Raw genomic sequence first — 14068 nt, 5'->3', positions numbered from 1 at the left:
CCTAGCAAGGAATAATACATTTAAAATTTTAACATCTATTCCCAGACTGTTAAAGAAGAATGCTGTCTCAAACCGGTGGTTTCAAACTTTCTGTGTTCACCCTATCCTTGCACTGTCCTTATTACCCCGACAGGGCTCCTAAAATCCACTGTGTTTGTGTGTGGTGTCTTTCAGTACTGGGTGGCTCACACTACCAACCACCTCCAGGTTTCGGTGGTCTGTATTCTCCCTGGTGCAAACACAGACCACCCCTTCCTTCCACAATGCAGCGTTTTGGTAAGAGAGAACTGAAGTCGACTAGGAATGGCTGGATCGGATTTGTAGCAGTGGCTCTGCTTTCTTTTCCATGTGAATTTGCTTTCAACTTGAATTTGATTTGTCAAATCTCATGTAACATATAAATTTGTTGGAAATTTTCTGACATTCTACATTTGATAGCATTTACAACTTACACACACACACACACACGCACACACGCGCGCATTCTTTCAAGTCCATGCTGTTACAGACTTGGGCGGCTGACAGGGAGTGTCCCCGCGCGGTTCAAAGCCCTGCGGGCTCAGCTGAGGCGCATCCCTGGCTGATATCAAGACACACCTCCCACCTGGGGCCGGCAGAGTCTCCCAGAGGCAGCTCCTTGGCTAGTAGTGCCCAGCCTCCCACCTGCACTGGCAGCAGCACCCTGGACGTGGGCGGTCCTCCCAGGTGCTAAGGCGGTGGAGGCCGCGCCCAGGGCTTGCATGGCACCCTATTGGGCCGCCAGATGTCAGGGGCGGGGCCCGGGAGCGCCCGCCCCGCTGACCGCGCTATAACTGCGGGCCTCTGCACGCAGCCGCAGGCTCGCAGAGACGCGCGCCTGAGCCCGGGTGAGATGGGTGCGTGGGCCAGCGGGCGGCGGAGGAGCTGGGAGAAGTAGCAGGGGAGCGGGAGGGGCTGGCGGCTGGCGGCTGGCGGCTGGCGGCTGGTGGCTGGTGGAAGGCACTGGCGGGTGCCGGTCTTTGCATCACCCACTGCACTAACTCCCGAAAGTGCTGCTTCCAACTTTTAACCCCCTTGAGAAGCAGGCAGAGTTGAGTGTCTAAAAGACTGAGATCAAAGTGCTGAGCGGATATGAGAATGCCCCCCACTTTCCTTAGTCTGTTCTCAGCTTTATTCTCATTTTTATTCACCTCTAGAAAATGGACTTCGCGTGCCTGTGGCTAGCGCTTCTGCTGCCTTTGGTAGCGGCGCTGGATTTCAGATACCACCACCAGGAAGGGATGGAAGAGTTTTTGAAGAGTGTTGCCCAAAACTACAGTTCTATCACTCACTTACACAGCATTGGGAAGTCTGTGGAAGGTAGGGTCTGTCTCATGCACAATTTCCCAAGCTCTCAGTCCTCCCTCTCATTCATTAAACCTGCCCCCCCCCTCCCCCATGAAGCTGCTCTGACTGGCGCCAAACAGGTAAACCAGTGCCTCCTGTTTCCCGGTTGTTTCCTGGTTTTGTTTGCTGTTTTATTTTGTTTTGTCAAGGGAGGAGGAGGAGGAACTAAATTTTATTTAACTTTATTGTAATTCAGGGTAACTGAGTACTTTGCATTATTGGAGCTCTGCCTTTTTAAATTTTACATTGTTTATCTGGGATGTGTATTTTAGTTCCTTTTCAAGATAAACGTTTCCCATGGAAGTCTGGGGTTTTTTGTTAGCTTCTTTAAATATGATTTGCACTACTAGTATAATTTTTTTCGAGTTGCTTTTAAATTAAAATGGCGCAGTTTTGTTAGTGAAATGCCTGTGTCATATATAATTAGCCCTAAGGCTTTAGCTTATACTGGGGAAAAAGTGACTCTATGAGTAAAGGTTGCTTTTTAAATGCATTCATTTGAAGAAAACAATCGCTAGATAATACATATGTGAGCAATGACTGATACTCTGCCTAGTATTTTCACGTCTGTCGTTTTTTTAAATTTAGAAACCATATATATTATATACACACACACACACACACACACATGCACATACATTCTCACTTTTGGAGACAGCAAATTTGAATCATAGAAAAACTTAAGTATTCAGACTCACCCAGTGAATTTTATAGCCAGGGTTAGCACCCAAATCATTTTAGTCAAGGCAAATAATTTTATCAGATATTATTTCTTAATTTTCTTTTATTATATTGATAACCCCAAAGACAGTGACAGAAAACTTAATGCTTGAGTTTAAAGTTTCATAAAGTTTATGCAATTTGGATCTTAACATTATGAGGTTTGTTCAAACTCTACCTGGATTGTAGCTCTGTGTTTTTGAGTGAGTTGAGAGTCTTAATTACCACATTCTTAAGTGATCTTTCCTTTTTAAAAATAAGATCAAGTTCCTACATTAAGTAGAAAGTATTAGCATGCAATGCAAAATAAAAAATCTGGGCTGTGTATCAGAGTACCTTTATTTTTAAATAACATTGCCAAAGAACTGGAGCCAGAATTACTCTGTATTGCTCTATAATCCAGAATTACAGAAGTTGGATGTATGAGAAATCATATCTTGAATCAGCATATGTATTCAATCTTTTGAAATCTTTTCCCCCTGAAGCCAGAGTACAGCAATTTAAAAAGATCCAAGAATACTAATTATGTTAATAAAGGAAATGTAGGACACAACTAACTTGAGTTATTATTCAGTCATCATTTAAACCAGAAGATGATGAGGATGTTATTAATTTTAAATGCTCAATGATTTGGTAAGTTTTTATATTTCCAAACACAAAGTATTTGTGAAAGACAGTTGGGGACTATTCTGATCTATCTCCAGTGAAGTCAAAGAAAGGAAGTCATTTGCCAACTATCACTGCATATCTGCATGATAATGGGTGCTCTTTCTCGCTAGATAGCCAACTTTCCCTGTCAGTCTGCCCTCTGGTGTGAGTTAAATTTGTTTACAAGTGGGATTTGCTATAGGTATGATTTAGTTATTTATTTTTCTTAACTTGGACAACCTTACCCAGAAATGAAAGTAATATTCCTACACGGGCCAGGGATTTAGCCCAGTGGTTCCGTCGCCTGCCTTGCAAGCGCAAGAACCCGAGTTCGATCCCCGGTACCAAAAAAAAAAAAAAAAAATATTCCTACCCTATTTGGCCAGATCCATTTTTTGTTTTTGTAAACATGTATCACATCTATTTTCATTGCTGTAATTATGGATTGTAGACTTTAATTACACATTGATCACCTATTTCCATGAATTGACATTTATACCCTGGGTTATATGAATTTTCTTAGTCATTCACCTCTTTGAGGCATAGGTATAGATTCTGGTTATCTTTGTTGTAAATAGTGATGATATGAAAGTATTGATACACATCATGATAATTATTTTCTATTTTGTGATTTGTTTTTTCAACTTTTTATTTTGAAAGTTTTGAAATCCACACAAAAGAGGAGCACACATGCACCTTTTACCTAGGCTCAGCTATAGTAGAATTGACTATATTTCAGTTGAACCTTTCAGAGGAAATCTCACTAATTAGTGACATAGGAAAAAAACAAACTTGGGTGAAACAAGAGAACCAACTCAAAAAAAAAATTTAAAAAGATACAATGTTCATGGGGTTCACTCATTCAATAATTCCCCCATTCAGTTAAGGGAGTAGTACCTATCTTCTTGTCTCAAAAGCGTGCCAGTTTCTTAACAGATTGGAAGTTGTGTGCCATTCTTTCTCTACCATCAGATGCTCCCTTTCAAATACATATGTACTGATTGTGGATTTCTCAGGCCAGGCCCTTCACACCTCCACAATCACTTTAGAACTTCCTCCCCTTCCCCCTTCCCCCTTCTCCTTTTTCCCTTAACAAATCCTTGCACCAGAGGGGTTCAATTGATTGCAGCAAGGAAGCGGCTGTGCTATATACAAAAACCAAAGACTGTTTTAAATGAGATTTCCTGCCACCTGGTTTAAGAATCTTGTCCTGCCCCCCCACCCCGTAAGTTTAATCTTTATTTCTTCTGAACAAGGAAAGTTATAAAGGAGTAGATAATAACAGTCTGCTATCATGTACTTTAACTGCAGCACCTCAAAGTAGGCATTCTCCTACATGTTAGATGAGGCATAGAGAGGTTAATTAACCTGCAGAAGATCACACAGCTAATAAGTATTAGAAGGAAGATTCAAACTCAGGTCTGCCAATTTTCCAAGCACATCCCTTTCCTCTTCAAAGAAAGGTTTGCCAAAAATGGAGATGGTTACATGATACTTAATTTGTTTCTGGACTGTCCCTGTCAGAAGCTAGGCGATAGTGAGCATGCTCACAGCTGAGATAGCAAAAGTCTGAGCATGGATTCTGGAGCCCCCATGCCTAGATTCAAATTCTAGCTCCTCAGCTGTGTAGCTGTGTGACCCCGGCTCTTCAGAGACCCCAGCACATACTAAGTGCTGCCTAAGAGCTGCTGCTGTTGTTATTGGTGCATTTCTAAGAAAGAAGCTACTGCATCTAAAAGAGTTTAAGAATTTAAGTCAGGGGCTGGGGATTTAGCTCAGTGGTGCCACTGCCTGTCTTGCAGGCCTAAGGTCCTGAGTTCGATCCCCAGTACCAAAACAAATAAATAAATAAATAATTTAAAAAACAGACGAAGGAATTTAATTCATATAAGCAAATTGCCTTCTAAAAGATTGCATTGATTTATAATCTCTTGAAATACGTATATTAAGAAAAAACTCTTAAACAACTTATAAACGAATGAATGAAGTTATCAATGAATACTGTTACTGGTAGTTTAAAAGATATCTGTAGTAGCGATCTCTCATTGTTGTGTTTAAAGTATAGGGGAGAATTTGTTGCTCATGCTTTTTTCTCCAAGAACTCTCACTTATCCAACAGCTATGTATTGAATTCCTCTTACGGGGTCTTCATACCACTTCAGATATTCAGAAATCCCCCTAGAATTCACTTAAATTCTTGCCCCTTAAAGGCATATACTGTGTTCACATATACAGATCTCTCATCATCTTCTGCCCAGGACAGGAGAAATTTTAGCTGGTGGTTTATCCTTAGAAGAGAACATTATATATAAACTTCGGGCACAGCATAGGTTTTCAGACACACTCTGCTTATTTCCCAAATATGCTTCTGAAACCAGTATGCTTGAGATGCTATATAAAATGCTAATTGTGATATAAATTGACCAAATATGAAGAAAACTCCAAAAATCTAGGAATCTTGGCTAAAATATACATGTTTGAGATTTAAAATTACACGAGTTTATCAAAACTTTCCTTTTTAACATGAAGTGCAAAGCCCTGTTCTGAGACACCTAACGGCTATGGGCCTCATTTTATAAATATTCAGGCTTTCTAAAAGATACTGCTTTTCTTTTTCTTTTAAGGAAATGGGCTAGATTTCCCCTTTCAGTGTGATGTTTTGAGAGGAAATTGAGAATGAGAATATCCAAAAAGTAATACAGAATTTTATTGTACTTCTTGTATCTAGTGATCAATTTTATTAAAAATCTCAACTATAAATAAACTAATAATTTAGGGGCAAAAGACATTTGGAACTTTTAAAAAAGATTACAGCAGTATTAAGTGAATTTTACTATTTGCCCAGTACTTTTACACATATGTCTCAAACATATGAAATGCCATTATTACCACTTCAATTTCAGTGTAAAGAATAGAGATTAAATCAATTAGCCATTTTTCACAGGTGACATAGGTTTGGCTGGAACCAAAGTTTATCTTGTGCCCCAAACTGAGTCCTTAGGCTTTTTGCTGTAAAGCTTTTTCAGGTGCCCTTTTCTCTATTCTTGTCCCTACCTTTCTCCTCCACCTGACACCCCTCTGCGTCTCGGGCCTTAGGATTCTGAGAGTTGATAAACATTCTCTGTCAACCAAGACCTTCCTATGCTGAATGATCTCCATTGAAATGTCCTGAAACCTTTTTGGTGTTCATGATTTCACCCAAAGCAGTTTGAATTCTTTCTTTTGGTGTAGAGTTAGGACTTTTCCCTATATGCTACAACTTTTTTACTGTAAAGCAAAAGAAGAAGGCTTACTGGTTTGCACACTTGTGGGACTCCCACCCATCAAACTGCCATCTATAGTTTGAGCTGTTGAGCTAAGAATAGATTCTCATTAAGGACAGTACTGCCTCCTAGGGGGAGTTTTGGAAACGTGAAGGGGAGATTTAGGGCATAGTTTATAGGTCTTTGCATGGGGAGAATTTCCCTCCTGATGTGTTCCCTTGATGCTACCTGTCACCAGTGCACAGACTGGTTATGCATAATGAGAGATTATCCCCCCACAATGTTCTAATATCCTCCATAGGTGAAAGACCAACTCATATATCTAAGCCTAAAAATGAACTATGTATGTGCAAACATGAAATACTTTCACCCACAGTTTTAATATATACTGAACTTTTCAGGAATGCAACTATATGTAAACTGAAGGAAAATTATATTTTGTTTTGCTCTCAATTTGAGATATTTCACATTCAGAAAATCCTGACAACCAGTGCCTACAGAACTGACTCAGTCTGAGTTTGTAATCTGTGTGTTCTCTGCAACTGTGCAGTAGAAATATGTAGGCTTCTGACTTTCTCATAATGTCTTCTGGTGGAGTTATCCGCAGGTTTTTTACATTCTGATACCATATTTTATGTAAATTGTTTTGTTTTTATTTCTCCTTTATATACAGTTTGAACATTTTATTGATTTTCTTGAAATTATGTATGTAAATGTGTTTTGTATCAATTATATGCCAGCATAGTAAAGTAGGAGTGGCAAAATACTGGACATGAAAAAAGAGGCATGATCTATTTGTTGAAAATCATGGACAAGCTGGGTATGGTGGTGCACTCCTATAATTCTAGACCTTGCGAGGCTGAGGAAGGATCACCACAAGTTTGAGGCCAGCCTAGCCTATATAATGAGTTCCAAGGGAAGCCTGAACTATATACTGAGACCCTGTCTCAAAAAACAAAAAACAGGGCCAGGGATGTAGCTCAGTGGTGCTGCACCTGCCTAGCAAGCTCAAGGTCCTGAGTTCAGTCCCCGGTTCTGCGATAGATAGATAGATAGATAGATGGATAGATAGATAGAGAGAAAGAATCATCAGAGAGCTGATAAAGACCCACTTCGAGTTTATAAACCACATCCAAAAAGTTCTTTGTTCCTGTTTGTAATCCAAGAACAATGTGCATCTGCTGTAGGTAAAAACTGGTGACTGCAGTATCTAGACTTGAGATAAGCTAGCCACCATTCACCCTGTTTCCTCCTTTTAGTTTGCTTATCTATAATGTTCCTTCCTCTAAGAGTAAAGAAAAGATGAAAAGAATATCAAAGTAAAATCATTTTTTAGAAGATTATATCAAATACCAACATGCGTTTGGGGTAGGGAAAGGAGATTAAATCTATCCAAATCTTGTCTAGCGATGTAAAGCAATTGACAATTTTCCTAGCTCCCTAGCAAGTAAATGTCATGTAGTAGTTGCTAAAAGGCTAGTAAGGCCTAATTTGACTTCGTTAAAATAAAACAGATACACGTTGCAGATCAAAAATATTTTATCTCTGTTTTCTGAGCACTGCTTGGTGCCAGTGTTTAAAATGTACAAATGAGGCCGGGGATTTAGCTCATTGGTTCCAGCACCTGCCTCACAAGCACAAGGCCCCGAGTTCAATCCCCAGTGCCAATAAATGAATTAATTAATTTAAAAAAAATAAAATAAATGTACAAATGTTCTGACCCATGAGCCTTCACATCCATACCTTTCTCCAGCTCAGCTAGAGGGCTTCATCTCAACTGCACCCCCCAAAAAATGCTGCGAACTTCAAACATACTCGCTGCTCACTGGCTTCCTAGAGTTGTCATGAGCGACCCAGAGTGAAGATGGCAGGCCCCACAGCACTGCTGATAGTGCTGCCTACATGAAGCCTTTACCACAGCCCAGCATTCGGTAGAAGAAGCTAATGAAGGCACCCTTCTAAGAACTTTGTTAGTTTCTTATCCAGTTTATACAGTCTTCTGATAGGAATGTCTGGGGAAACTAGAACCGTGCTTAAAGATCATAACTTAAGCAATGCAGTCAGGTGAAATTGAGTATAACATCACATTTTTAGAGCAGGAATGGATATTAGAGACCATTTGATTATTTATTCAGTTAATTGAAACTTAGTTTAATTCAATTCAGTGTTACCTCCTCCTTCAAGAAGTGTTTTTCTGTTTCCTGAACGTAGTTAGAATGTTCCCTCGCGCCTCCTCTGGGACATCTCCCAGGAGCTCTATCTGCCTTACACCTGGAAGCCAGCAACAGGCTTTGTTCTGCTTCATCTCCTGGACCCTAATATGTGCTTATTATATGTAACAGGTAATATAAGGCATAACTCCTAAGAGCTTTTCCATACTTATTTAATGAAACATAGGAGTTTAAAGATGCTGTTATATATTATAAAATCTGCAAGTATATATGACATATTTTATATAATTGTATGTATTATATATTATAATTTTACATAGTTACAAATGATATGGCATGTAACTTTATGTATACATCTTTGTATGGTTACATATATTGTATGGTTGTCAGAACTTTAGTGCCTCAAGAAAATGACTTTTTTTCCCATTAAATCCTTTTTGGCTAAAACTCATTTTATAGTAATTAGTATGAAGACTGAGGTAGAACTGGACTGCCACAATTTTGTCTCAGCTCAAACAAAGTAAGTCACTGAAATACAGATGGAGGCCTCAAAGAATTCTTCCCCTCAACTCTTTCCCTTAACTCTCCCACCCCAATATTGACCAAATATGTGTGAAGAGCAGAAAAAGTAGGGTTGGTGATGTAGCTCAGTGGTAGAGCATTTACCTAGCACACATGAGGTCCTAGGTTTAATTCCCAGCACTGCAAAAGAAGAGAGAGAGAGAGGAAAAAGAAAATATAGTAGATTTATCACCATCTCTCCTCCCCATGTTGAAGAATGTAAGTAAATATTCTTGGTTTTATTCGAGCAATGAACAACATACCAATTCAAGTGGCCATATACAAAAGTAAAGACAAAGTGGGGCGAGGGACAGGGAAGGAAGAGGCATCATGTAGAAAAAAAACCCCTTTTTTCTCTCAAGAGTTAAGCAAAGATATGAAACCCCTCAATTTTAGGTGTCATTTTCCTTCTCCATACTCAGAAATGCGTGGACTTAAGATGAGTGCAGCTGGTGTGTTTAATTATTCTTGCTGTGAGAAAAGCACAGGTTTTAGAAATACACTCCTGTTAAAGATAATCCAACTTTAACGTTTAGTCCCATGTAGATTGTTGGTAACTCAGTGGAACTTGCCCATTAAAACCCTTTTAACAGGGCCTTTTCAGTCATATGAAAAGGTAGGCACCCAGGGACAAGTGGGAAACAGGGCATCATTTTAACATGTGGCAGTTCCACAGGACTTCTCTTATTGTTTTTAATCAGAAAGATTTATTTATACCTTACTAACAATATCAAATGTACATGGAGTTAAATTTCAGGTACAAGTTGCTCACCTGGGAAGATCTTTTATGTTTTCTATTGCTCTTTGGGATCAAATGAACAATATTACTATAACAGAGATAACCTAGAGATAGGCTTAGTTGCTTTGTTCTTTGTTGCTGGTGAGGTCGTTTTTGTTACTGAAGAAACACAAAGAGAAATTGGGAAATGCTGCATTCTAGCCCATTTTAGTTGGGCTTAGTTATCTTTTGAATTTTGAGAACATGTGCTTTTATAAGTATAAGCTATATTCATGTTATATGGAGTACAGTTTTGAACTGGTACCATGTAAGTCAATTGTAGATAGAGACTTCCAAATTTTTTAGCCTAGAGCTCTCTGGTCAAATGATTCTTGCTTGAAAATGAACACCAATCTCTTTCCCAGGCACTTTTAGGCTGGACAAGTAGATGTGAGCAAACAGCGCCTCTGCTCTGCTGTTTCTTACACATGCTAGTGGTCAGGGCAAACAACAGCAACAAAAGCAAGTGCAGATTTTGGCAATTGCTGTAAAGCAATAAAAAGTTTTGTAGAAACAATCACCCTAGAATCAAAAGATGGGAATTTATCTTATTATTGTATAACAGTCCTTTATCTGTGGTTTCACTTGCCATGATCTCAGTTACCCATGGTCAACTGTGGTCCAAAATTATTTCATGGAAAATTCCAGAAATAAACAATTCATAAGTTTTAAACTGCATGCTATTCTCAGTAACATGATGCAATCTCAGACCATCCCATTTTGCCCAGCATGGAATCTGAATCATCCCTTTGTCCACTGTGTCCACACTATAGAAGCGACCTGCCCTTTGTCACTTAGTAGCCATCTCTGTTAACAGATCAACTCTCATAGTATTGCAGTGCTTGTGTTTAAGTAATCCTTATTTAATCTCCCAGGCACAAGAGTAGTGATGCTGGCAATTTGATTTCAATATATTGTTATAATTGTTCTATTTCATTTATTATTAACCTTTCTTTATGCCTAGTTAAACTTTATCATAGGTATGTATATACAAAAAAAAAAAAAAAAAAATATATATATATATATATATATATGATTTGATACTATCCAAAGTTTCAGGCATCCACTTGGGGGTGGGAGTCTTAGAATACATTCCCTGTGGATAAGGAGAGACTACTATATTCACAATGCCGAGACCATAGCAGTTCTTGTTTGAAAATGGCGCATGGAAAGACCATGCTACTGAAACGATGCTAGCTCTGAGGTGAGAGTGATCTAATTCTTACAGCCTAATCGCATGAAGTACAAGTGCGAAAGGCCTCGGGGTGGAATGAGTTTGCTGTACTTTAAGAATAGAAATGAGACTCACATAGCATAGCTCAGTGAACCCAGGAGAATCGTATCTGAGGAAGTTGGAAAAGGGTACAGGAGGTAGATCGTAGAACACCTTAGAAGTCAGTTCTAACGTGCAGTTTGCATTCTATTCAGAGAATAAGGGGAAACTATCAAAGGGTTTTAAGCAGAGTGGTAATCTGATGACATTTTTAAAAAATAATTTGGCTGCTGAACAGGGAATTCAAGAGAAAAGGGCAAGTATAGATGCAAGGCGAAGAATCCAGTTATGGTAATCTAGACAAATGTTGATAATAGTGATTTGAATTGAGATACTGTATTAGAAAGAGAAGCAGAGAGATTAGAGATTTGCTTTGGAAATAGAACTGGCAGTACTTGTTTATGGTAGGGAGGGGATGAGGAAAAGAAAAAAATCAAAGATATCACTTACATGTTGTGCTTTGGCAGCTGTGGTAGTCAGCTTTTAATTGCTATAACAAAATACCCAAGAGAAAAGAGGAAAAGATGGTTGTGGCTCACTCTTTCGGAGGTCTTATCCATGGTCACTTGGTTCTGTTACTTCTGAGCCTGTGAGCCTGTGAGAGGCAGAGCATCATGGTGGTGAGCATGTGGTGCAGCAAAGTCTCCACCACAAGGGGAGAGAGAGAGAGAGAGAGAGCACCCAAGCACGCAAGGAAGGGGTCAGGGACATGATATGCCCTTCAAGGACATGCCTCCAGTGGCTTTCTTCTAACTAGGCCCCACCTAAAGTTTCCATCTTCTCCCAGTATACTGTTAAGTTGTGAACTCATTAATGGGCTAATCATGGATGAGGTCAGAGCCCTCCTGATCCTATCATCCCCCCAAAACTCCACCTCTGAACATTGCTGCATTGGGCATCAAGCATTTGATACACGAGCTTTTCAGGGACAGTCCAGATCTGAACCCTAACAGCACCTCAGTGTGAGAAGCATTGTTTACTAAGAGGAGGAATATTGAGAGAGGACAGATTTGGGGTGAAATCAAGAGCTCTGATTCAGACAATTTTCTTACAGTTTTGAAATCTGTAGAAAACCTCCAGTCAGGATATCTAGGAGGCAGTTGGGTACTTAAGTGGAGCTCTGGGGAGAAGTTTGACTGTAGAAATAACCTTGGGACCCAACAACATACAAATGGAATTAAATCCTATGAGACTAATAATCTAATTCTGTAATCATTATGTACTGCAAACATTTACAAATGAAAATAATCTAACAAACAAGTGGAGATAAAGAAAATGGGGCCAGAATAGAGCTATAGTATCCTTAAACATTTAGTTGGGTAGAGTACAGAAGCAAATAAAGGATGTGGAAATAAAATTAGCAGTGAAGTTTGAGAAAAACTAAGAGTGATGTCACAGACATCAGGAAGGGGAGTGGTTCAGAAGGAGGATGTTTCAAGAGGCCCCATAACCACCTACTAGTGATTTGCTGTAACCACTTCCTTTGCAAAAAAGTCATGCTCAAAGCTGAGATTTATTATAGCAAAATATACCATGTGAGGACAGTAGGATAAAAGATACACTGTGGCAAAAGCTAGAGAGGTCAGCATTGGGTTTTTATCCTCTCTCTGAAGCGATCCACGTTTTTCGGGGTGCATGTCCTATGAGGATGCCTGTTTCTTGCCAGCTGTGAACTGCAGAGACATATGCAAAATGCCTCCAATCAGTGAAGCCCACACAGTTTTGGAAGCAAAGAGTTTTTCAAGAAGTCCCGTAGTTAGGTGACCAGACAGACTGTGACCAGCTGGAATCCAGACCCCTAACTAGGTACGCAGTACACAGCACACAAGAGTCTTCATGTTTACTTTAACAGTGCTTTTGGCTTAGTACACCCTGACCCCCTGCTTGGTGTACAAAGTAACATGAATAATTAGCAAACACTTCAGGAATTTAGCACTCAGAGTTTGGTTCAGTGTCATTACTGTGACTGCAGGTCTTCCCAGAGATAACCAAGTACTGAGTAAAGCAGCCTGACTTCACTAACTTTCCTCTCAAGGTCATGGTTAATGTGGAGTGCTACTGAAAGTCAAAACTGAGAACCATAAGGCTAAATGGTATGTCCCAAAGTGTAATTAATGAAATTCTTCTCTCCAGACAGATTCAATTTATTCAGTAAACATTTATCAAATGTCTAATATAGTTCATGGCATGTGCTAGCATAAGAATCTGGAGATAAAGAAGTTAGGCAGGGCCCTGACCCCAATGAAGTTGGGGTGAATGGGAGGTAAGACACATCCAATAAATACGGACATGATTAGCTCTGTGGGAATGAATGGCGAAGAGACTTGGCATACCTAGACCTGAAGGGTAAAGAAAAGTCAGGCAGGTGAAAAGGGGAAGACAAGACAATAAGCAGTATCTTCTGAGGCCTGAGAGCAAAAGAGCACTTGGACCTTGAGGAAGGAAAGGAGTCCAGTGTGGCTGGAGGAAGGAGAGAAGGAGGAAAGTTTCCATGGAGGGCTGGGTACACCATGTAAGGGGAGACATAATCAATCATCCTAGAGATTTACGCCTGAGAGGAAAATTACAGATCTGTTTGCTTGATTGGAAAATTTCTGGTAATTTTATAATTAGTTTTGTACTACAGTAGAGATTCCTTTTAAGAAATATGGTAGAACAGCCATTTCTGGAAATAATAATAATAATAATAATAATAGCAACAACAACAAAGTAAGAAAATACAGACATCCCAGGATGGATAGACTAGAACACCAGTAAAATATAATATATAACGCTAAGTGTATAAAAATAAACAGCTGGGCCGGGGATTTAGCTTAGTGGTTTCTCCGCCTGCTGTGCAAGCGCAAGGACCTGAGTTCGATCCCCAGTACCAAAAAAAAAAAAATAACATCTCCTAAGAATACTCAGAGTGAACAATAGTTATTTAGCCCTGCAGAGATCACGGGTCAGGTGCTATCCCTTCACATAATGTAAAAAGAGTGAGTTTGTAGCTCAGATCAGGTGTGACCTCAGAAGGGTAAGTACTATACTTGGAACAAATTGTCTAGTTAAACTTTAAACTAATTTATTGTTCCATGTGGAATTTATTAGGAATGCTAAGTAGTGCCAAGCTTGGTGACACATGCCTGTAATCCCAGCACTTGGGAGGCTGAGGTAGGAGGATCGCTCTGAGTTCAAGGCCAGCCTGGGCTACATAGTGAATTCAAGACTAACCTGAACTACATAGCAAAGCCCATTTAAAAAAAAAAAAAGAGAGAGGCTAGAGGTGTAGCTCAGGGGCACCATGCCT

The 14068-nt window shown here is 39.6% G+C and overlaps 1 protein-coding gene across 2 annotated transcripts in view; it reads left to right on the top strand.

The window, feature by feature from the left end:
- Positions 1-736: 736 nt before the first annotated feature.
- Positions 737-14068, top strand: part of Cpm (carboxypeptidase M) — a 70179-nt gene continuing 56847 nt past the window's right edge. Inside the window, exons 1-2 of one of the 2 annotated variants that reach the window (XM_004875037.4) lie at positions 737-866; positions 1176-1338. In XM_004875037.4, the coding sequence (XP_004875094.2) occupies positions 1179-1338 (160 nt within the window). In that variant the 5' untranslated portion in view covers positions 737-866; positions 1176-1178. Of the gene's footprint in view, positions 876-1175; positions 1339-14068 lie in introns of both variants that reach the window. The other variant, XM_087192407.1, reaches the window with a different exon arrangement.

Source organism: Heterocephalus glaber, unplaced genomic scaffold (assembly GCF_053883595.1).
Source record: "Heterocephalus glaber isolate CG9 unplaced genomic scaffold, H.glaber_assembly_v1.0 deba00001571, whole genome shotgun sequence".
Taxonomy (NCBI): Eukaryota; Metazoa; Chordata; class Mammalia; order Rodentia; family Bathyergidae; genus Heterocephalus; species Heterocephalus glaber.
The sequence above is the reverse complement of the archived record's forward strand: the minus strand, read 5'-3'. Positions and strand labels throughout refer to the sequence as shown.